Raw genomic sequence first — 21,536 nt, forward strand, 5'->3', positions numbered from 1 at the left:
CCATGAGGGTTTAGGCTCAAAGTGGACAATATCATGTTATTGTGGAGATATCTAAATTCTTTTCGATCCTACAATTGGTATCAGAGCCCGGACTGCCAGAAGGTTTAACCGCCGACTGTGCACAAGAGCTATGGTCTTATTGAACCATGTGAGTACAATATTGACCTCGAACAAAGAAAGTGGGGGCTCCTATGTTCGGATCAAGAGGACCAGACACCAGGCAGGAAGTCCTAGTAGGTCGGGTAGACCGAGGGGCAGGAAGACCTGGTGGGTCAAGGATCGGACATGGGAAGCCCATGGTCCTTTGTTTGAGGGGGGGATTGTTGGGGTTGCAAGGTTGCAAATATAGTCCCATATTGAAAACACATGGAAAAGATCATGGGTTTATAAGAGAAAGATATCTCCATTGGCATGAGGCCTTTTGGGGAGAGCCCAAGAGCAAAACCATGAGGGCTTAGGCCCAAAGTGGACAATATCATGTTATTGTGGAGATATCTAAATTCTTTTCGATTCTACAATCGGAAGGTTGAACAATTTAATTTATGTTCAATTCAATGCTAAGTTCATAAACAAAAGAGAAGACAAGAAGAAAAATGAATTGATGTGTTATTTGCTAGTGAAACAACTATGACGTAAGGATTAATTGTTGATGGTGAAGATGTATTGAAAATGCAAGAGAACTTCATGAAGAAGAATTTGTAAGGAAGATGTCATGAATTTTGAGTTTGAATATGATAAAGAGGAAGTGTGGGAGAAATATAGAGATGAACTAAAAAAAGAATTAAGGATATATAATTATATTAGTTATTTTATGTACTTTGCTATTTACATTATATGTTGAATAAATTATACATATTTTGATTAATTTTAGAAAATATAAATTATTTTATATATTTTTATAATTATTTAAAATATTAAAAAAAAATCACCTAGCACTAGATAACGATGACCCCCACCTACCATTTTTTTTAGAACACGGGTCATTTTTCTCATTTGGCATAGTTTGTTGGTTTGAAAATTTTATCTGATTTTTTAAATTAAATTTAATCTTAAATATTAATGCTTTATTTTACAGTATATCTCATTTAAAAGTATCTTCTATTTTTTTTTAAAAAGCAAAATTTATATTAAAATAAGCATTATTCATTCATCTCTTTAACGCTTATCTTTATCTCAATCCCTAATAAGTACATTTTTAATTTATTGTAGATATAAAAATAAAATAATATAATCGATCAGGAAAGTAATTTGAATGAGATGTTTATATGGCAGTTACTAATAACAATTTAACAGAAAAAATAAATAGTATGAATAAATTAATTATGAATTTAATAAATGTGTGATAGATTTAGTAGTTTAAAAATTTATCAACATTGGCTAAAATGGATAATGTTTACGACTAGGCCGGCTGCGGATCCATTTTTTTTTATAATGTTTATATTGAAAATTTTAATTTACATTATATATATATATATATAATTTGGATATAATTTGTAAAAGAATCTCCAGAAATTGGAAACGTGTCCGATAAAGCATTTTGCGGGTCGGATTTGGAACTCGATCCGGATCCGGTTATTTTCGTCGTGGAGGTCGTCCGCCTTCCCTCGATCTAACGAGAACGACCCCCATGCTGCCCTAATAAATCTGGTGCTTGTCACGAGATCGTCTGCCCTACAGATCTCAGGGAAAGGAAAGGAAAGAGAGAGGAACAGAAGAAGCACCGCCGATCGAGGAAGACGCAGAATCCGGTGGCTGATTCGAGTTCGAGGTATTGATTTAGCTCTCAGGTCGCCATTCTTCCAGATCTGGATCATGCGAAATCCTTCTAGAATTGTACGGTCATGTGCTGATTAATCTGCTGGTTTTCAGACGTGTTCTTTCTGTTGATCTGATATTTGACGTCCATTTGTGTATTTTTTTTGTTTGCTTTCTATTTGATTTTCGTTGCTTTAGTTCCAATTTCTTAGATTAAGTTTGTTCCTCCAACCGCTTTTTTTTTATTTCTCATTGATTCACTTCGGCATTTCGTTGTCCTAGTTGCTATTTTTTCTGGTTTTAATCAAAATTCATTTCACACCAAAAATTTCTATGATTTCGTTGTACCAAATCATATCATAAGGATTTTGGTGATGCGAGGAAAAAATGAATTTTGAAGACCCATCCATTGCATACTTCGATACATGCATTCGTAATTGATTAATAGAGGAATGTATTATTTGCCCCTTAAGGTGATTCACATTCTCTACCTAATCCTGGATATGCGGGAGAACAGAACGAGATCACAGGGGACTTTTGGCAGTAAATATAGAGTATTCTTAGGAAAAGTTCTTATTATAAAATTTTATTTTTTGTTCTCAAACATAATTTCTCTGTGTGGGTTAAATTTCTTATTATAGAATTTTGAGGACAGAACAAAATCAAAAGTGACTTTTGGCAGCTGAATAGAATATAAATCTGTAGGAAAGTTCTTATTAGATTTTTTTTCTATAAAATTTCTGTTCTCGAATATAACTTCTATGTGAATTGTGATATATATATATATATATGTATATATATATATGTATATATATATATATATATATACTTCTTGTCTAAGTTATCCACATTCAAGTCTCTTTCATTTGGTGTAAAATTGCTTTATCTTTAACAAAGATAGTTGTTACACATGTCCATATCTCCATCTTTTATCAATGTTTTCAGATCCGAGCAGACTGAACAGCTAAACCAGGAGCCAGATGGAAATCTGGTCTGGTTTACCATAAAAACTGTGGTCTAAACAAACTGGTAAAACTTGGATAAAAAACGGAATCGGTAATATAGTGCAGCACACAGTTCTTTGGTTCAGGGTTTAAGCATCTGTAACTGTAGTTGGAGGTTTCAGTTTCAATCCCTAGCATTAAATTTTTGAGTTTTTCTTAAAGCTATTTTATTTGGTTCTGCAGTATATATACACACATATATTTTAGTTTTTTTTTTTAAATGTGCATTTCTGCAGTATCTACTCATAATTCAGTTCTATTTTTTAAATATGTAGTTTTGTAGGAGTAAATTTGAATACTACATGCTGAATCTCACACACATATATGTTAAAATCTTTTCACATGTATAAATGAATACTATTGAAAACATGTTTTGTTATTTCAATATTTTTACATAACTCTTGTAAGTATATCTGATTTATAAAAACATTTTTTATATTTATCATATTATTCTTTGGTCAACTGGTTTGACTGATTGAATTGACCCCCTAGCTTTCCCAATTTTATTCTCAGGTCATGTATGATTTCAAAACATTGTCTTTTATACAGCATTATTATGCTCTCTATGTGGACAAGTCAGTGGGAATGTCTTGCAAACTTTATTTTGGAATTTTCTTAATTCTGTTTCGAAGTTGTTGTTTGTTGTGTCAGCCTGTCAGGCTTATTATGGACTTTTGTTCAGTCTGTTATGAAGTTGTTGTTTGCTGTGCCAGGCTTCAGGGATATGGCAGGAGGATTCAGGGTACTCCATCTTGTCAGGCCATTTTTGGCTTTCTTGCCTGAAGTTCAAAGTGCTGATCGAAAAATCCCATTTAGAGAAAAGGTCATCTACACTGTTATCTCTCTCTTTATCTTTCTTGTTTGCAGTCAACTGCCTCTTTATGGCATTCATTCAACAACTGGAGCGGATCCGTTTTACTGGATGCGTGTTATTCTTGCTTCAAACCGTGGAACTGTTATGGAGCTTGGAATTACTCCGATAGTGACTTCTGGGTTGGTGATGCAACTTCTGGTTGGTTCCAAGATTATTGAAGTTGATAACAGTGTTCGAGAGGATCGTGCTCTTTTGTAAGTGTTGCTTGTTTATTATTTGGGAATTTTCCTCGTTAGAGTTTGCATAAATCAGATACATGCTGAAGCTACATGATTCTAGTATTGCTATATTCATGTCAAACAACTTCTGTTAGCTAATTCTATGTATTGTTTGCTATATTTTGCTATCTTTATTTGGAGAAGCATTCAAGCTATTTGTATTTGTGATGGCAATATCATAATATTGACTTTGTTCGCAATTTAACTAAATGCCTACTTATTTTGTTAAGGAAATAATACCCATATTTAACTGCCAAGACAATAAGCCCATTATTGTTCTACTTATTCATATTGAAAACTTTCACCAACTATTTCTTTGTTTAGCTTTAATCATTTTAGTGTGTATAAGTAGACTTAAGGATCTTCAATTAATTGATTTGACGGTTGAATTATGCTAGTCTCTCTTATTCAGGCTGTATTATTCACAAATTGGCATGCTTGGGAAGGGAAAAAGAGCACATGCGAGGATGTAGTTATAAAGCACAGTTACATTCTTGATTATATAATAAGAGCCTATCTATAGTATATATTATAATATTAATATCTATACACTTCAACTTTGAAACTTAATGGCCAGTTATTGGTCACCATGTTTCCATAAAATCCAATTAATGTGTGCCATAAATCAACATGATTGTCAATTATTGAATGGGTAATTACTTTTAGGAACTTCTAGTAAAATAATAAGTTATGATTATGAATCATTTCTATGCAACTCCAACCTATTATTTTTCTTGATGCTCATATTTATCAATGTAGGAATACATTCAGTAAATATGTTGTCCATGCATTTAATCTCTAATCTTATTGTTGATTATCTTCTCGAAGTACCTACCAAATACGGTTGTGTATAAAGAATAATTTTAATGTGCTTGGAAAATCTAATATCTTCAATTCAAAAAGATAAAACTAGAGAAGAGAGGATTATTTCATTATAATGATATCATTGAAATTGAGCTATTTCATTATCTTCAATTTTTAGAAGACAAAACTAACTATGGGAGAACTATTTCATTATAATGTTTGGCTAGAAATTGAGCTCTCTTGGGTCAATGAAAAACAAACGGTAACAGAGTTGGCCATTTTGTAAAATAAATCTATTGACCTAAGCCATATACCATATACCAATAAACTAGAGTGGTAATAGTTCCTTGTCATATGATCTATTGATCTCCTTTTAATATTTTTGAAGTTTTTAATATTGATAGACTTTTAGGTTTTAGATTTATTTAGGCACTACATACACAAAGATTATAATGGTCATTTAGTTGTCTTTTATTAGAGTAAAATATGATATCGTTCATCCCAAGTGGTCTAGTATCATCGGCCCCACTGCAAGATGAAGGTAAATTACGAGGGGCATTTTATCCTAGTGCAGCGACCCTTTGCATAGAGGAAGTTAGACACCCAACGAGACATTTTGCACTGTTGGAAATTGATCCCAAGTCCTATTGGAGTAAGCACCCATGCATGTACCAATTGCGCCAACCCCGTGGGGCATTTAGTTGTCTTTTATTGATCTTATAGAGGTTGGTTTATTTCTATAAGTTTGTTATTTCCTTGGAAAATTTGGATTAGTAGTTAGTGGATTTTAAATCACATCATCCTTGTAAGTTGAAGTGATAACTCATGTTGTTAGGTACCTAGACTATTGCATGAAGGTCTTCTAGAATGTTTGTTTGGCCAAAATGTTAGAAAGAAAATATCGTCTCTTGGTGAATCCATTTTCAGCAAATGTTTTCTTCCTGCTACTTGTTTTACAGTGATTAAATTCACATTGGATATATGATGGATATGGCTTAGGAATCAAAATATTTTAGATGTCTTGGCCTTTAATTTCTTCTGTAGAATACATAATTTTTTTGTCAGAAAATGTTGAATATGCAAAGTATTTATATCTTTTGCCCTTTTGTCTCTCATTTCTCTGTTGGATGGTGCCCATGTTGCCTGAAGAGTAATTACTAATTTCTGATAAATTAAATGTTACATTTCATCGTCATGTGCTCAGTATCATTATATGATTGGTGCTCTCTTTTTCAGAAATGGTGCACAAAAGTTACTTGGTATTCTAATTGCCATTGGAGAGGCAGTTGCATATGTTCTATCTGGAATGTATGGCAGTGTCAGCCAACTTGGGACTGGGAATGCCATTCTCATAATACTTCAACTTTTCTTTGCTGGCATCATTGTCATCTGTTTGGATGAACTTTTACAGAAAGGATATGGTCTTGGATCTGGTATTTCATTGTTCATAGCTACCAATATCTGGTAATTCTCTCAAATTTTTTCTATGCCTACCTTTATATAGTGGTTAATCCTAATTCAGTTGGACTACCTGTTTTTCAGTGAAAACATAATCTGGAAGGCGTTTAGCCCAACTACCATCAATAGTGGGCGTGGTGCTGAATTTGAAGGTGCTGTTATTGCTCTATTCCATCTATTGATTACACGGACAGACAAAGTCCGTGCTCTTCGTGAGGCTTTCTACCGTCAGAATCTTCCAAATGTGACCAACTTACTCGCCACAGTATTGGTCTTTCTAATTGTCATTTACTTCCAAGGTTTTCGGGTTGTATTGCCTGTGAGGTCGAAGAATGCTCGTGGGCAGCAAGGTTCTTACCCTATCAAGTTGTTCTATACCTCTAATATGCCCATCATCCTGCAGTCTGCTCTTGTATCAAATCTTTACTTCATATCCCAGGTACATCTTTGCAGTTGTGCTTGTAAAACTAGTATTGGTATTAGGTTCCATCGTGATATCTGAACTCTTCTATGTCCACTGCAGTTGCTGTATAGAAGGTACAGTGGAAACTTCCTTGTTAATCTGCTGGGGAAGTGGAAAGAATCAGAGTATTCTGGTCAATCCATTCCTGTTGGCGGAATAGCTTACTATATCACTGCTCCGTCAAGGTGATCATCTTTCTCCATTTTGATATCCTATATTCTTGTAGTGCTTCTTACATTCAATTTGGAACTACACTATGCAGCTTGTCGGATATGGCAGCGAATCCATTTCATGCACTTTTCTATATAGTCTTTATGCTCTCAGCTTGTGCACTTTTCTCCAAAACTTGGATAGAAGTTTCTGGATCATCTGCAAGGGATGTAGCCAAGCAACTTAAGGTACCATCATGACATTACCCCATTATATTGAATCTGACATGCATGCATTGGCAATTCAAAACCTAGAAATACTTAAAGTCCAATAAACATGTACAATAATTCTATCTATTTGGGTGCTTCCAGCTAATCCTTATATTAGATTGGATCAGATGAGTAAGCTTCCACGAATCTGACTATTGTTATTTGTTATATTATTTTGTAAAATTAAATTTGGTGCTACACAGGAACAACAAATGGTTATGCCAGGTCATCGGGAGTCCAACTTACAGAAGGAATTGAACCGCTACATCCCTACTGCTGCTGCATTTGGTGGCGTGTGCATTGGTGCATTGACGGTTCTAGCTGATTTCATGGGAGCAATTGGTTCTGGGACCGGAATCCTTCTTGCCGTTACAATCATATATCAATACTTTGAGACGTTTGAGAAGGAGAGAGCCAGTGAGCTTGGGTTCTTTGGCCTGTGATCTGGAAGTTCTAATGATATGCTCGGCGGTTTTCAAACTCCCATCACAAATTTAATTTAAACTGAAACAATTAGTCAATCTTAGTCTGAGTTCCATGCTTAAATGCAAGTTTTTTTTCTAAAACTTTCTCCAGCATAATCTACATAAGATCTGCTCTAGTCTAGTCAGTGTATGTTTAAGCTAACAGTTGAGCCAACTCCTGAATTGTAATGATGCCTTAATTTCTAACTCTTTTTGCCCAAATTCTGTCTCATGTTCTGGTGCCAATTTACACTTACAAATTCTAATGAGCCTCAGCCAGATAGCATTGCAATTTTCCCTAATGGAGAAAAAGGAAAATTAAACATCCACAATGTTTCTACTGTGGATGACAAATACCAATAGGTACAATCTTATCATGCTGTTTGTTTTTTCCCCATATACATTGTACTTTTATTTTAGGTCGAAGTAGATTGTACTTGTTTAATCTCCAACTGTATGCTCCAATTATTCTGAAACATCGCGGCTGCCGCTCTGCCAGTTCATGCTTGGAATGCCACTCTGTTTCTTTGACTCTCTTCATCCTAATCTTGTTGCTGCAGCTTCTGCCACCAACAGATAATTGAGGCCATGGGAGAACACAATCTACGGGGTCAGATGCTACATTTTGCATTGTTTGTTTTTATTAAAGAAACACCTGACACTATCTTCCAGTCTGGCCAGTTAAGTCAAGTAAGTCTTCTAGTTTCTATAGACCGTTTTATTACTCAATTTGATCAGCCATATTCAATAAAGGAACTTCCTGATGAATAACATGGCCTTCAATTTGATAGTTATGCCATAGCAATTATTCTGTTATAATTGTAGTAATTATTGTTAGAAAATCCAAGACATGTCACATGTGGGTGGGGGACTGAGACATGAAACCAAACCTTTCTGAACCCATCATTTGTGTCTCTTGTCTCTCTGTTTCCATCACCCCATTTTGCTTGCGAGGGGGCCTCAGTGGTGAAGACAACTTGGGACCTTACGGTGATTTTACTCATCGAACGACGAATTAAATTTAGATGATGGCTGAGCAGTGGACCTTCATAAAGACTCATGTGATTTCTCAATGTTGAGGAATGTGATGTTACCTTGCACATTGCATCATCCAGACTTTAAGAATTACTTAAAATCCCTGACTAAGTGCGCATCTAGTCTCTGCAGGCTCAATCAATGAATTGCACCAAACACATAGGATTCCTTTAAGCATATATAGACTTAATGGGACGTCAAATTTGGTGAGAGCTATAGTAGCTAAAAATTGTATTATTGAGATCCTATCTCAATACACAGTCAGAGTTTGTTGTTGACTCTAATTATCAGTATTAGTTGCTCACCTTCCACGTTATTGTGGATAATTTATGGTTAACAAATTAAAAAAAAAATAATATGAAAAGCAATAGTTAAATGAACAAAAATTGGCATCAGAATCTAAGACATGAGGTAGGGTCACAAAAAAAAACAGGTTCACATGGAGATGCACATGAAAGGTAGTTCTCATGGAGCGTGAAGCAATTTCTTTATTGTTTGTACTGTAAAGCAATTTATTTATTTATTATTATTATTTTTCAAAAACATTAGCTAGAGACTAGAATCAATGAGTTATCTTCGTTTTATAAAATTTCCTTTTTTTTATTATTGATGTAAATCACAGGAGGCCCATGGCCTTGTCCTTCTGTCAGCTGCGTAACATGCCAATCATGTGGTTTGCCGTTGTTATTGTTTGTTCGTTTATTAGCAGTCTGCATTATTTTTTTTATATGAAAAGCTATATTTATTGATCGTTCAATATTCTACATTTCAATTCATGCAATTCATAGATTATTTATTTGAGAGCATCTTTTCATCTATATTAGAAAACTACAATTTAGGAGTTCTTCCTGAACAGCCTCTGGGCTTGTTTACCTAGGCGGAGAGAAGCCAAATTTGCAAATACCTCAGGATTTAGAGAGGGAAGTTAAAGAAAATTATGTCATCGACAAAGAGTCCTTGGTGCCTACTTCACTAACACAATCAACTCAAACGAGCTCGCCTATATTTAAAAGCCTAGTTTTTTTATTGATAAACTTATTTATTAACTTATTAAAGCTCAATTTTTAACTTTTTACTATGAAAAATATAGCACAACTAAATTATTATATAATAAGCTTATGTTTAATAATTTTTTTAATAAAATAAATAAACTTAAATAATCTCAATCAAATAAATGAACAAGCTTAAATAGCTAAACTAATCTATGGGTCCTTTTTAAAGTCAAAACTAAGCTTAGAGTATGGAAAACAAATGCTTAGGGTCTCTTCTATAATACGAAAAGTAATCATACAATGCGTCAATTCCTAATGTTGGGTAATGGCATCAATTAACATGGAAAGAAAGAGTGAAGTGTCCTAATCATAGCAGACTAAGCTAAAGAATAACCAGCCATTCCATTTAATTTGTCATCTATAAAAGCTCCTTAAATGTAGGCTTCTTCCCTCCCCATGCACAGCCACCTCACTCTGCTTTCTGTGCTCTGTTTCCTGAGGTGCCAGCCAAAATGGTGTCCAAGGTGGAGGAGTCCAGGCTGAGAAGGCAGGAATCCATGAGGAGCAAGGCACAGAGTGGGTGGAGTAATGAGGCGAAGGGGAAGGAGCCAACTGCCAAGAAGGAGGTGGTGAGGCTGCACAAGGTGTGCAAGTTCAAGAGGAGCAGCTTCAGCGAGGAAGAGGATGCCACTTGCTCTGCTATGCTCCTCTTGGCTTGCGTTGTCTGTAACCCTTCGTCTATGTAGGAAGGCAGCTAAACGATGTCTTCAACCTCGCCTTGTTTACTTCTCCTTTTCTATTGCTCTGTGTTTTATGTATTGACTATTTGTTTTAGTGTTTTTTTAAGATTTTGTTTGATTATTATTGAAGTTTATATTTTCCTTCGTTTATCATCGTTGAATTATATCTTCATTTGCACGAAGAAAATATATATTTTTTAAAAAAAAGATTATAGAGTTGATACTAATTTCATTGATTAGTGCAATTCTAATAATAATAAAAAAATCAAGTTGGTAAGGCTTCTTTCATATTAAAAAAAAATCATGAGTTTTTATCGTTGAAAATTATAAAATTAAGAGCATATTTAATCTTTCAGCAGTCCTAAGTCTTGGATGATCAGTATAAAATATTTTAATCAATCAAATAATTTTAAATTTAAAATAATTCATATTGCTCATAATGTGTCTCTAGGAGCGGGACAACTCCGTTATGCTCTTGGTCTTAGTTGGAAATTTATAAATGTTTGGTTTATCAAAAAATTTAAAGCTAGAGTGGCTTAATGACTCGAATTTATTTTAATTTATAATAAAAATTACATAAATACAAGCCTAATATTGTCTGTATTTACTACACATGCCCTTATGGTGGCAAAAGGTGAATATACTCACCTTCAGCGTCCCCGTCAATTCGTCCTAGGGCTAACACGAAGGAGGTAAATCACGGACGGCTACTAGTCTTTGGAATAGTGATTAGCATATAAGGGAGGTATTTACCTCGATTTTGCCGAGATTCGAATCTCAGACCTCATGATGACAACACCTCATGCGCTAGCCACTAGACCCATCCGAGATGACACTACACATGTCCTCACGTGGCAAAAAAGGCGAAATCGCTCCCCCCTAGCGTCCCCGCCGCACCCGACCCAAGACCATCACGAGGGAGGTAAATCACAACATCCTGAGCGAGCATGTGGTAAGTGGGGTGAGTTGCACAGGGACCGGGAATTTACGCCCCGACTATCCTGAGTTTCGACCCTGTGACCTCATGTGGCAAGCATCCCACCACATACCAACTCAGATGACCTGTGGGATCCACTACACATATCCTCACGTACATAGTTAGGATGGTAAATAGATGAAGGTTTATCACTTGAAGTCGAGGAATCAAACCTTGAGACTAATGGAACATAAATTTTTATACCCTGTATAACTCATTCTCCCCATCCATTTGTGATAAGTAGGTGAAGATTTACCATTTAAGATCGAAGGGTTGTTACCGACCATGATTGAATGGTGGGGTGAACAGTTCACCTTTTGCCACTTGTATTTACTAGACATGCTAAAGTCTTGGACTTTTGTAGAGAAAGAAAGGAAAAACATAATTTTGATACTATAATGTAATGTAAAATCATATTTTCTAGCTCCTAAAATCATCATTCTTTTAGGAGACTAGATAACAAAGTGACAATATGATTTGGACACCAAGAGGGAAAAACATGTCATCTGTTTCATATCGGATGAGATTACATCCAAGACTATGATAACAAGAAGCTCGCTATCGAAGCTGGCCATCACTTAAACTGTCGACACTGGCCACCCTTACCGGCCACTCCCCTGGCCAACCACATTGGCTCCCGAAGAAAAACCGAAGACTCTTACTCCCCCTTCCAAGCTTAGCCTGAGGATAAACTGCTCGTGAACCCAATCGAGTAATTTGACAGCTAAAAACTACTTCGATTTCTGATGAGCAACATTTGTTACAGAGAACAATTAGATGTACATCAAAATAGCAAGAATAAGCTAGTCAAGGGAAAACGAAGTGAAACGCATGAACAAGGAATGACAGCTTTTTGGCATCTCTTTGTGCCCACCCAAGCTCAGATGACAAAGTACCCAGGCTCTGGAATTATGTTGAGCGCCGAAGGACCTGACAGAATTCTAACTTTATGACCTTTGCATTCGAATCCAGTATCACGCTTGTGATAGGATGTCTGACTTCTGTTCCCCATCAGACGTGGCCTGAACCTGAGCGGCATACTGCAGATTCCATAAGACATCCTCGATCGAGGGGCGAGATGACTCCTGGCACAGGCATTTGGTTGTGATAGATATCACAATTGATAGAGACTCTTGAGAGGATGAGGCTAGAACTGGATCGAGAATGCGACTTTGCTCTGTTTGGCTCGCGTATAACATGGCCTGCTAACACAAAGTTCGTAAGGAATTCTTTTTGGCAAGCAAAGTATGATTCAAATTTCAATAAGGCAAATGCCAAAAATTAACCAATAAAATCACTTCCTATAAAGGATCAATCCATGTACAAGACTACAAATAATAAAATCTCAAGAACAGAACATATGATCCTGATCTAACATTTCTGATGGAATGGCCAAAGTTAAAAAAGAAATAGTTTTAGAAGCTGCATTGCTCACTGGTGAAAGCCTTGTACACACTAATTGTTTCTTATGACTGTAGAATTTACCTTTTTTCTGTCGGAAACATATTTATTCTAGTTTCATTTCTCATAACTGTTGGATTCAGCTTTATGTTGCTTTACAATAGTCAGTTACTCTGGCTTCGAAGTAACTCCTTAATCAAGGTATAGGTAAAGTAGTTAAGCAGTTAGAGATTATAACATACAGGTCTCTTTTTTGTTGTCTCTATCTGAATTATGCATACTCATAATTGCAGTCACATAAAGAATTATATCGACAAAGAATTAAGCTTACCAGTTCTTTCAAGCAATGTTCAGCACCTTGCTTGGAAAATGCTGGTCCCATGAGTGCTTCAAGTAAAATGAAGCCAAATGAATAAACATCATCTTCCAAGTGTGCTATTTCCCTGCAAAGCAGAATGTATAATTAGATATTAGTAGGAGAAAAGCTAATAGCGCACAACAAAAACCATCAGTTTTTTTTTTTTGCATTTATGTTCAGGAATGTAACTTTGGTGCATGACGATATTCAAAAATGTCATCTTTTTTGCATTCGACCAAGATTTATGTAATTTAGCACGTTTTCCTGGAAATTCGAGTATAATATCTGAAACAGGAAGTAGCTGTTGAACATGGATGCATGCACAAGGGCAATACTTACAGATGTGGCGATCTTCTGTAGTTAGGTGTTTGGCCTTCTGCCTTTGCCTGAAGATTAGGAGAAGCACATTCTCATAAGCATCAATGAATCCAATATACTTGCAATAAATGCATGATTAATATTAACTCCATTAACTTAGAAACCAACCTCGTGCTTGTAGATTTCTTCTGTTATAATTGACAGCCCATAGTCACTCACTTTAGCTATCAAATGCTCATCAAGTAAGATATTGTTTGTTTTCAGTCGATTGTTGAAGAAGCCAGGAATTATTCCTGTGTGTAAGAAGTGGATCGCCTTCGAAATGCCTATTAAAACTGCTAGTCTATCCGACCACTTAAGAGCCCTCTCCAGTCTGTGTTCTGCAGAAAGTTCATGGTATGAGTCCCTAGATAATCACAGGCAACAGATCATCAATGTTTATGGAGAACTTTACCAGACAAATGTGTGCTGAGATCGCCATTAGCAACAAATTCATAGATGAGGAAGACTCTATTTACATTAGAATCATCTTGTTCAGTATCAATGCAGTGCCCCAAGAGGTAGACCAAGTGGGGATGGCGAAGTTTCGATAGCAGATCCAGACGGAGCTTCAAATTTCTAATTGAGTACTTCTTGAACAATGCCAAACATCGTATAGCTACAAAGGTTCCATTTTCCAATCTTCCTTTGTACAACTGAAACAAAGATAGTGTGAAACCATAACTTTAGAAGTACAAATATGCCATAAAAAGTGAAAGTGTAAATACACAAGAAAAAGAGTAGGAAATATGTAGCACTCAAATTCAGTCTCACGAGATAAATAGTAGGCTAATAGAAGAGCTTTACAAGCTTACATGAGTTCGCTGTTAACTTGGATTTACGCATTTTATAAGCTTAATGGGACACATCTCTCATCTAAGTGGGCCTTATTATTCTTAGGCATCTGCATGATGATGTAACCACCATTGGGTTTCGCATGCTACCGATTAGGGATAATTCTGGGCTAGTTATGAGTTACACTTATACCTAATTGTAAGCATAACGAGGTGTTGGAACAAGTTTCAAGTCAATATTTACGCGCGTATATTGCCTCAATGAAACTGAAAGAAGGGGAGGAATAACTTATCCTCTACATTCATCTGTTTCTACTTCTTGAATACATTTTGTTGTTCCTCCTAATAGGAGAACTTGCGTTCGCCTTCCATTTCTATCTCTATAATTCAGTAAAGAAAAAAAAAGTTCAGAATGGAACAGGCATATCTACATAAGCACCTTTCCAATTGAACCCTCGCCATAAGCACGATTGAATAAGAAATGTATAGAAGCATAAATACATGCAAGATTTTAAAGTTTGTGACATAAGCACCTTTCCAATTGAACCCTCGCCAATAAATGCTGATTGTTCAAAATTGTTTGTGGCTTCTTTCAATTCCTCCAAGGAAAAGGTCCGATATGTTGGCAATACTTGTGTTCCAAGCTTCATTGTTTGAGAAATATACCCTGAAAAAGGATAGTAACAATCAATTCTTTTTTTTCAAAAATGTCAGAAAATAGCAAGGCACATTCTGCATAATAACCTAAGCAACGGACTGAAGAAATAGTATCAAACACTACTTCAACAATAACAGTAATCACACATCACTTTTGAGAAAAGAAACGGTACTGCACATGTAATTTCACACAACCAAAAGATCTTCTTAGAAAAACTTGAAAATATGTTATATGTGCAATGCCAAGATAGAACATTGTTCCTAAATTTACTTCAACCAAAATATTCTATAGCAGTTGCTTCAAGAATTTAATAAAACCAAGGATGGCAAGAGATATCAATCAAGAGCGTGTATAAAAAACCATCACAAAGGACAAAAACAGAAGTGCTCATGTGCAGGCTACAAATTCTCACTGACTCTTATTTAAGACTTACAGTACTTCTCTCGAGACAGCTACCACAAAGATAAACAATAAGATATAAGGGTTATATAAGAATGCAACAATTGATTCTTCTCATTACAGCTAGCTGTAGATCTAAGTCCTGTCCAAGTATGTGATAGCACTTGTATCAGTCTTATGTGGTCCTCATGACTACTTTGAACTAGCACAGTGACGGTAAAGATCACTATGAAACTCAAAACACAAAACTTCCTAAAAGTACATTAGAGGCAAGAGAAGATTACATCTAGCTGATAGTAGCACCTAACAGTCAAAGGAAGAAAAAACATTTCGCCTATGTAATGCTTGATCTTCTTCAGAAAGAAGAATAAAGGCAAAGAATCAGCTAAAATGGAATGCATTAAAAAACAGAGGGAAAAAGCAACCGCCACATACTTTGTGAAACATAAAACCCTCTAATGTTTGTTGTAATTATGTTTCGGCGTCAAAACAAGATATTGGGTGTCAAAAAATAGAAGAAAACCACTAGAATGCTACTTACTCGCATTGGCAAGAAGCTCAGATGATATTCCTGCAGCTGAATTATCTGGCGTTGGCTTTTGCAACAGTCGTTGTTCTACTATAGCTCGATGGAAGTTTCTTCTGCAAGAGACAAAAAGAACTAACAAAGACAATACTAGCGTAAAGAGAACTCCTCCAACAATAGCAACCAACAGTGGCCTGTGCTTCTTTCTGGAATCTGTCTCATTCTGGCAGAATCTGGAATCATGCTGATTCTGAGCATCAATAGACAAACAATTCCAACTGAAGTTCAAAACCATCTTATTAGCATTTGAGATCAAACAAAATGGTAATTCACCAGTGAGTCTGTTAGTAGAAATGTCAACAAATCCAAGGTGACTACTACAAGTTAAACTTTCTGGGAGGGATCCACTGAGCATATTAGAAGCCAGGTTCAAATAACTTATGTTTTGCAAAGAAAACAAAGAAGCAGGTGGAATGCCCTCGAGGAAGTTAAATGATAAGTCGAGTTGCTGAAGCCGATCCAATCCCCCGATTTGTTTTGGAATCTCACCTGCCAGTAAGTTTTTGCTAAGCAAGATGGTAACCATACCATTTGGCATGTCTGGCAGTTCAGAATCTAACCGGTTGTCTCTTAAGTCCAACATCTCAAGATTGCTTAGTCTACTAAGATCAGGGATTTTACCAGAAATATTGTTGTCAGACAAAGCAAGTTCGGTTAGCGTGTTAACTCTTCCTATCGAATCAGGGATCGGCCCCTTGAGGCTATTTCTCTGCAAGCTTAAAACTGTGAGGTTCGTCAATGATACAAACCAATCTGGAACTGTGCCATTGAAATAGTTTCCATCAAGGGAAAATGTATGAAGCTTTTTCATGGCAGATATCTTAGGAGGGATGGAACCATATAAAAAATTAGAGCTCAGATCGAGCACTTCTAGTGAATACAGTCTGTGAATCTTGTCTGGAAGAGGACCCCAAATTCCCAGAGAAACCAAGATAACTACTTTCAAAGTAGTCAATCTGGCCAGAGTTGTAACAAAAGAATCGACAACGAAGTCTTTGGATAGTGTCTTGCCTGGGACTGAGTAACCGTCGTACTTTCTAGGCTTTGGGAGCTTGTCGCCCACAATCTTGAGCACTGTGACTGAGCTTCCATTGCAAGTGACGCTTAAGTTTGGCGAAGAAGGCAAATAACACAGATTGTCAGTGGTATTCCACGCATCAAGCAGCTTTGGGTACTCCAATTGCTTCCTCATCTGCAGCAACAACTGGGTGTGCGTTGTTTGGAATTGATGCGTTAGAGGGAACAAGAATAAGCAAAATAAGAAGATTGTTAGGGGCACAGAAGAGGGCATCATCTTCAGCTCCTATTCTTGGAGAAAGCGAAGTCTTTCCTTGCTGATGTTCTGTTGAGTTCCTTCAATTCGAGGGGAAAACAAGATATTCTCCACGGAAATGAAAGTTCTACGAATCTGATATATTTTTGCTTTATCTGACCTAATTAGGGAGGCATAGGGACCAGGACAATGTCGGCGGCAGGGATAATACCAGAAAAGCAGCAAACCATGCGTTCAATTGCAATAATGAGCTCTAATTCCACCGGCAGAAAACCAAAATGGAGCAGAACGCCTGGACTTCACACCGGCGTGCCCCAAGAGGAGATTTTTGTTTTTTCCTCCGCAAACTTCACTTCCAGAAAAAAACCCAGCTTACACCACTAAGAAAACGGCGGGGAAATGGAAAGGGGAGAATCTATCGTCTTCCATCACGCCTCGCGTGGAACGGAAACAGCACAGGAAAAGGACCAACAATCAGGAAGAACACTGATGGCAGACCGACCCTCCCTCGGAATCTCTAGCACTCAGGAAACTGGCCAGGGCTTTGACAGAGAGGACAAACGTAAAGGGCGCAATAAAGAAGGCACATGGGTTCCGCCCGAGACGAGAGGCATCCGCCTCACCAATGGCGGTCGCTGGCGCAATGCCGCAGAGGTCACAGCAGCAACAGCAACCGATGAGCACCCAGGATTGGAAGACGGGATATCAAAATCGAGTTTTGGGGAATAAAAATCCAATCTTTGGGGAATAAACCTCTTCTCTATCCACTCCACCAGAAAGTTACAAGATTCCAAAGAAGAAGATATCTCGATTTGAGATTAATGGATATTTAAATAGATTTCTACAGGAAATTGAAAGGATTGAGCACAATTTATTTTGTGAAAAATATACATGATAAAAATAATTTGTAAAAATCCAAATTGATTTTCTTAAGAAAAAAGAAGTTGATGAACAAAATAGATAAAGACAAAGGTCAAACAAAGTCCTGGCACTGTAAATTAATGTCATGGAATCTGATTCAAAACTTTTCTCATTAATATATTAATGTTTACATTTCATATATGTTCCACCAATTATCTAATTAAATTAAACAGAGCAAAGGTAGAAAGTAAAAAAAACCCTAATTATTTATATCATAAAAGTACTTTTTTTAAAAAAAATTTATTAAAACATCTCAATTATAATTTAATAGCTAAAATACTCCATGATAATTTATCTATGTCTTTAAGGTACTGTTTAAGAAATTTTAATAAAAAATATATCATTTTAGAGCAACTTTAGTAAAATTGCATCACCTTTTAGTTAAAAATATTTTAAAATGGAATATAAAGATTGTTTTAAAAATTAAATTATAGATAAATTTTTGTTTAATAAAAAATATTTTTTTAATAATATAAATAAAAATGTATTTTCTTTTTAATTTTTTGCTATAATAATATTATTATTATTTTATTATAAATCCAAACTAAGGATAATAGTCTCATTCAAGACAGAAACCATCCAAAGTAGCATGTGTGTGTGCCGTTAACAGAAAAGAAGAAAAATCAAAAAATTAAAAATTAAATCACAAGTTGATGCCCTACTGCCCTACCCTGCCCCATGCTGCCTGCTATCAAAAGAGGGTTGATTCGTATTTCAAAAAACAGAGGGTTGATTCGATCCTATCCTTACGGGCAGTGCCGTAACGACACTGTATGAGATTGTGGGCAAGCGCACAGTTTTTTTTTTTTTTTTTTTTTTTGATGATTTTATTTTTTAAGCTCTGTAACAAGCTCGGAGAGAGAGGCTTACGATGCTTTACACACACAGGCACATCATGTCCATTAACTATGCTTTACTCTGACGGGATGAGATGGCGAATTGGTGCTTCAGTCACCATTTTCCATAGATGGAAGGATATCAAAGTTGTGCCTGCCGAGTTGAGTGGAGGATATATATTTATTATAATAAGGTAAGAATTCATTCTGGACCAATATATATATATTTTTAGAAAAAAATCTTCTCTCATTATTTAAATTATTTACAGTTAACTATGAGTTGATATCATAATTTATCTTCTTTATATAATATGAAAATAGATTAGGAAGAACATCTAATTTGAATATAATAATCTTTTTACTATAAAAGATATCAAAGTTGCCCTAAGGCACTAGTGTAGTGATTTGATCTTTCAAATGGTTAATTTGATATCTAAAGATCGAGTCTCAGTCGTGACGTATTGTCAGGATTTTCTTTTAGTGAGATGACAATTCTAGAAACACTAGTTGCTCGAATGAACCTCCGTGAGTACTAGATGACAACTCTAGAAACACTAGTTGCTTGAATGAATCTTCGTGAGTACTTCTTGATTTATCCTGATGATCGATGAAAATTTCTATGAGGCTGAGTCAGCCACTTCTAGGATTAATTGGTTCGAAGAGCTGGATAACTGGATTACCAAAAAAATTATATCAAAGTTGCCTCAATGACGTAGCGATTATGTCATTTAAATGATTAATCAGACATCTAAGATTTAAATTTCAACTGTGGCATGTTGTAAGAATTTCCCTCCAGTTGGATGAGAAACCTAAGAAGATTATAACTAACTAATCTTGATCGATCACCTCCAAGATTAGTCAGTTATAAAAGTTGAATACTTGAATTATAAAAAAAATATCAAAGTTGCCTTTGGCATTACGGTACAGTGGTTAACCAGACATTTAAGGTTCGAATCCCAGTTACGGTTCGCTGTAAGGATTTTTTCTTTAATGGGATGACAAACCTTAAAAAGTCGACAGCTTGGATGGGCCTTCGAGTATTTTCTTATTTACTCTAGTGGTTATTAGAAAATTTTTATAGGATTGAGCTGTTACCTTTTAAATTTGTTTGTTTGAAAAATTGAATATTTAGATTACCAAATAAAAAATATGAAAATTAGAACTGTAAATTCGGATAGGTCTGTCGGATTGATTTACCTTTTAAATAATTTAAACACGTTAAAATAAAATATTATCAAATCATTAAAAGCATGTCTAAACAAGCTCGTTCATGTTGTTGCGAGTCCAGGCGAGCTAGTTGGTGGCAGGCTCGGGTTGACCCATAGATGACGAAGAAGAATAAATTTAAAATTGAATTATGAATTTACAATGATATATGTATTTTTATAGTAAGTGTTGTGAATTTTTGTTCAATTATTTTAACTTTGGCTAATACATACAAGTGAAAAAAAAAAAGAAATTTTATTAAAGATTTTTTGAGAAATATTTATTTACGGAAGGAATAAATTTAATGAATTATAGAGATTGGTTTATATTTTTGTATTTTAATGGTCGGGCGGCATAACCTGTAATCCATTTTGGGTAGAACTATATTAGAGATTTTTTAGGATGCCATCCTAGTGGGTCAATCCACCTCACCCTCTCTTGATGATGGATTTTTGACTGATTGATTAGTTCATCGTGGGCCGATCCATTTGACAACTTTATGTAGAGTTGTTAGACATGTCAAACCATGGCAAGGTTGGTCGGCCAGTCAAAATCCATCATCTAGCGAGGCGAGGTCGTCTCCCAATGGGATGAGAAATCCCAATCCAAGGTGGGCCTGTCCACGAGCCTCTATATATATAGTTTTTATTAAATCGAGACACACATGAGAAGGGTGAATCATGTGATTTTCAAAAGCTTGTCTTTTTTTTTTAAAAATTTTAAAAACAATTAAAGTACACAGCAAAAAAGTTAGACACAGAAACTAGAGACAAAAAAATAAATAAAAGACATGATTGGTTTTACTTGGTTCAGAACCTTTGGTGACTCATACTCTAAGACTCAGGTCCCGCGGATCTATAGATGGATAATTCACTAAAATTTCTTCTGGAATCACCGGAAAGTAATCAAATACAAAGAGAGTCGGAGAAATGTAACACGCTACACTTTCCGTTTGTTGAAAGTAAGTACAGTAAACTAAATTTGGTTACCGAACACTTTCATTGATGATCTTCTTTGAGCTGGGTGTTTGGACAGCTTCTCGGCATCAGTCGGACATAGTAGAGTCACTACAGGACAACAATAGCAAGCTGGAGCAGTCGAAAACTCGATTGAATGCGTAGAAGTTCGTATAGAAGTTGTCGTTGAATCCTTGGGCGAAGCATCCTTTTATTGAGCATGGAAGACGTTTTCTATATCCTTGAAGGTGCCTCCAATGTGAGGAATCTGATATCGAACCATCTACTCCTTATCTAAGACAAGATCTAAGTTTTATCCTGTGGAAGACGTCTTTCATGAATAGTTCCATACCATAGAAAACACCTCAGGCACTGTTCACCTGAGACATTTTGTACTTCTTTTGTCCTATAATAAGTGTTAGTCCAATAACCTGTAAGACAACGTTAGCACAATAATAAGAAGAAGTAGTAATTAGATCCTATCTTCTTGAGAGCGGGATCTATTTAAGGTCTCAATTTAAGTTTCTGAAATGGACCTAAATTGGGCCGACACCTAATGTCCCTTCGAACGGGGACGTGTCCTCACTTA

At 35.8% G+C, this 21,536-nt stretch overlaps 2 protein-coding genes across 2 annotated transcripts; one reads left to right on the forward strand and one right to left on the reverse strand.

The window, feature by feature from the left end:
* The first annotated feature begins 1,601 nt into the window (after window positions 1-1,601).
* Window positions 1,602-7,681, forward strand: LOC122008214 (protein transport protein Sec61 subunit alpha-like). The gene is made up of 7 exons (XM_042563851.1): window positions 1,602-1,768; window positions 3,473-3,827; window positions 5,892-6,119; window positions 6,198-6,552; window positions 6,637-6,761; window positions 6,839-6,974; window positions 7,199-7,681. The coding sequence occupies exons 2-7, from the start codon at window positions 3,484-3,486 to the stop codon at window positions 7,436-7,438; spliced, it is 1,428 nt and encodes a 475-aa protein (XP_042419785.1). The 5' UTR covers window positions 1,602-1,768; window positions 3,473-3,483; the 3' UTR covers window positions 7,439-7,681.
* A 4,237-nt stretch (window positions 7,682-11,918) lies between these two features.
* Window positions 11,919-17,821, reverse strand: LOC122008215 (probable inactive leucine-rich repeat receptor-like protein kinase At3g03770). The gene is made up of 7 exons (XM_042563852.1): window positions 15,711-17,821; window positions 14,646-14,779; window positions 13,734-13,974; window positions 13,448-13,659; window positions 13,301-13,347; window positions 12,935-13,046; window positions 11,919-12,404 (listed from the first exon to the last, which is right to left on the reverse strand). The coding sequence occupies exons 1-7, from the start codon at window positions 17,047-17,049 to the stop codon at window positions 12,177-12,179; spliced, it is 2,313 nt and encodes a 770-aa protein (XP_042419786.1). The 5' UTR covers window positions 17,050-17,821; the 3' UTR covers window positions 11,919-12,176.
* Between the last annotated feature and the right edge of the window lie 3,715 nt (window positions 17,822-21,536).

This window comes from Zingiber officinale, chromosome 8A (assembly GCF_018446385.1).
Source record: "Zingiber officinale cultivar Zhangliang chromosome 8A, Zo_v1.1, whole genome shotgun sequence".
Taxonomy (NCBI): Eukaryota; Viridiplantae; Streptophyta; class Magnoliopsida; order Zingiberales; family Zingiberaceae; genus Zingiber; species Zingiber officinale.

What these genes read in the sequence shown, in the direction of transcription:
- LOC122008215 (XM_042563852.1), bottom strand. Translation starts at nt 17,049, where the DNA reads ATGATGCCCTCTTCTGTGCCCCTAACAATCTTCTTATTTTGCTTATTC. An exon ending in GCGAGGGTTCAATTGGAAAG is followed by an intron (nt 13,975 to 14,645) that starts GTGCTTATGTCA and finishes TCTTTGTTTCAG; the next exon opens with TTGTACAAAGGAAGATTGGA. An exon ending in AAGAAATCTACAAGCACGAG is followed by an intron (nt 13,348 to 13,447) that starts GTTGGTTTCTAA and finishes CCTAATCTTCAG; the next exon opens with GCAAAGGCAGAAGGCCAAAC.
- LOC122008214 (XM_042563851.1), top strand. Translation starts at nt 3,484, where the DNA reads ATGGCAGGAGGATTCAGGGTACTCCATCTTGTCAGGCCATTTTTGGCT. An exon ending in TATATCACTGCTCCGTCAAG is followed by an intron (nt 6,762 to 6,838) that starts GTGATCATCTTT and finishes TACACTATGCAG; the next exon opens with CTTGTCGGATATGGCAGCGA. An exon ending in ATGTAGCCAAGCAACTTAAG is followed by an intron (nt 6,975 to 7,198) that starts GTACCATCATGA and finishes GGTGCTACACAG; the next exon opens with GAACAACAAATGGTTATGCC.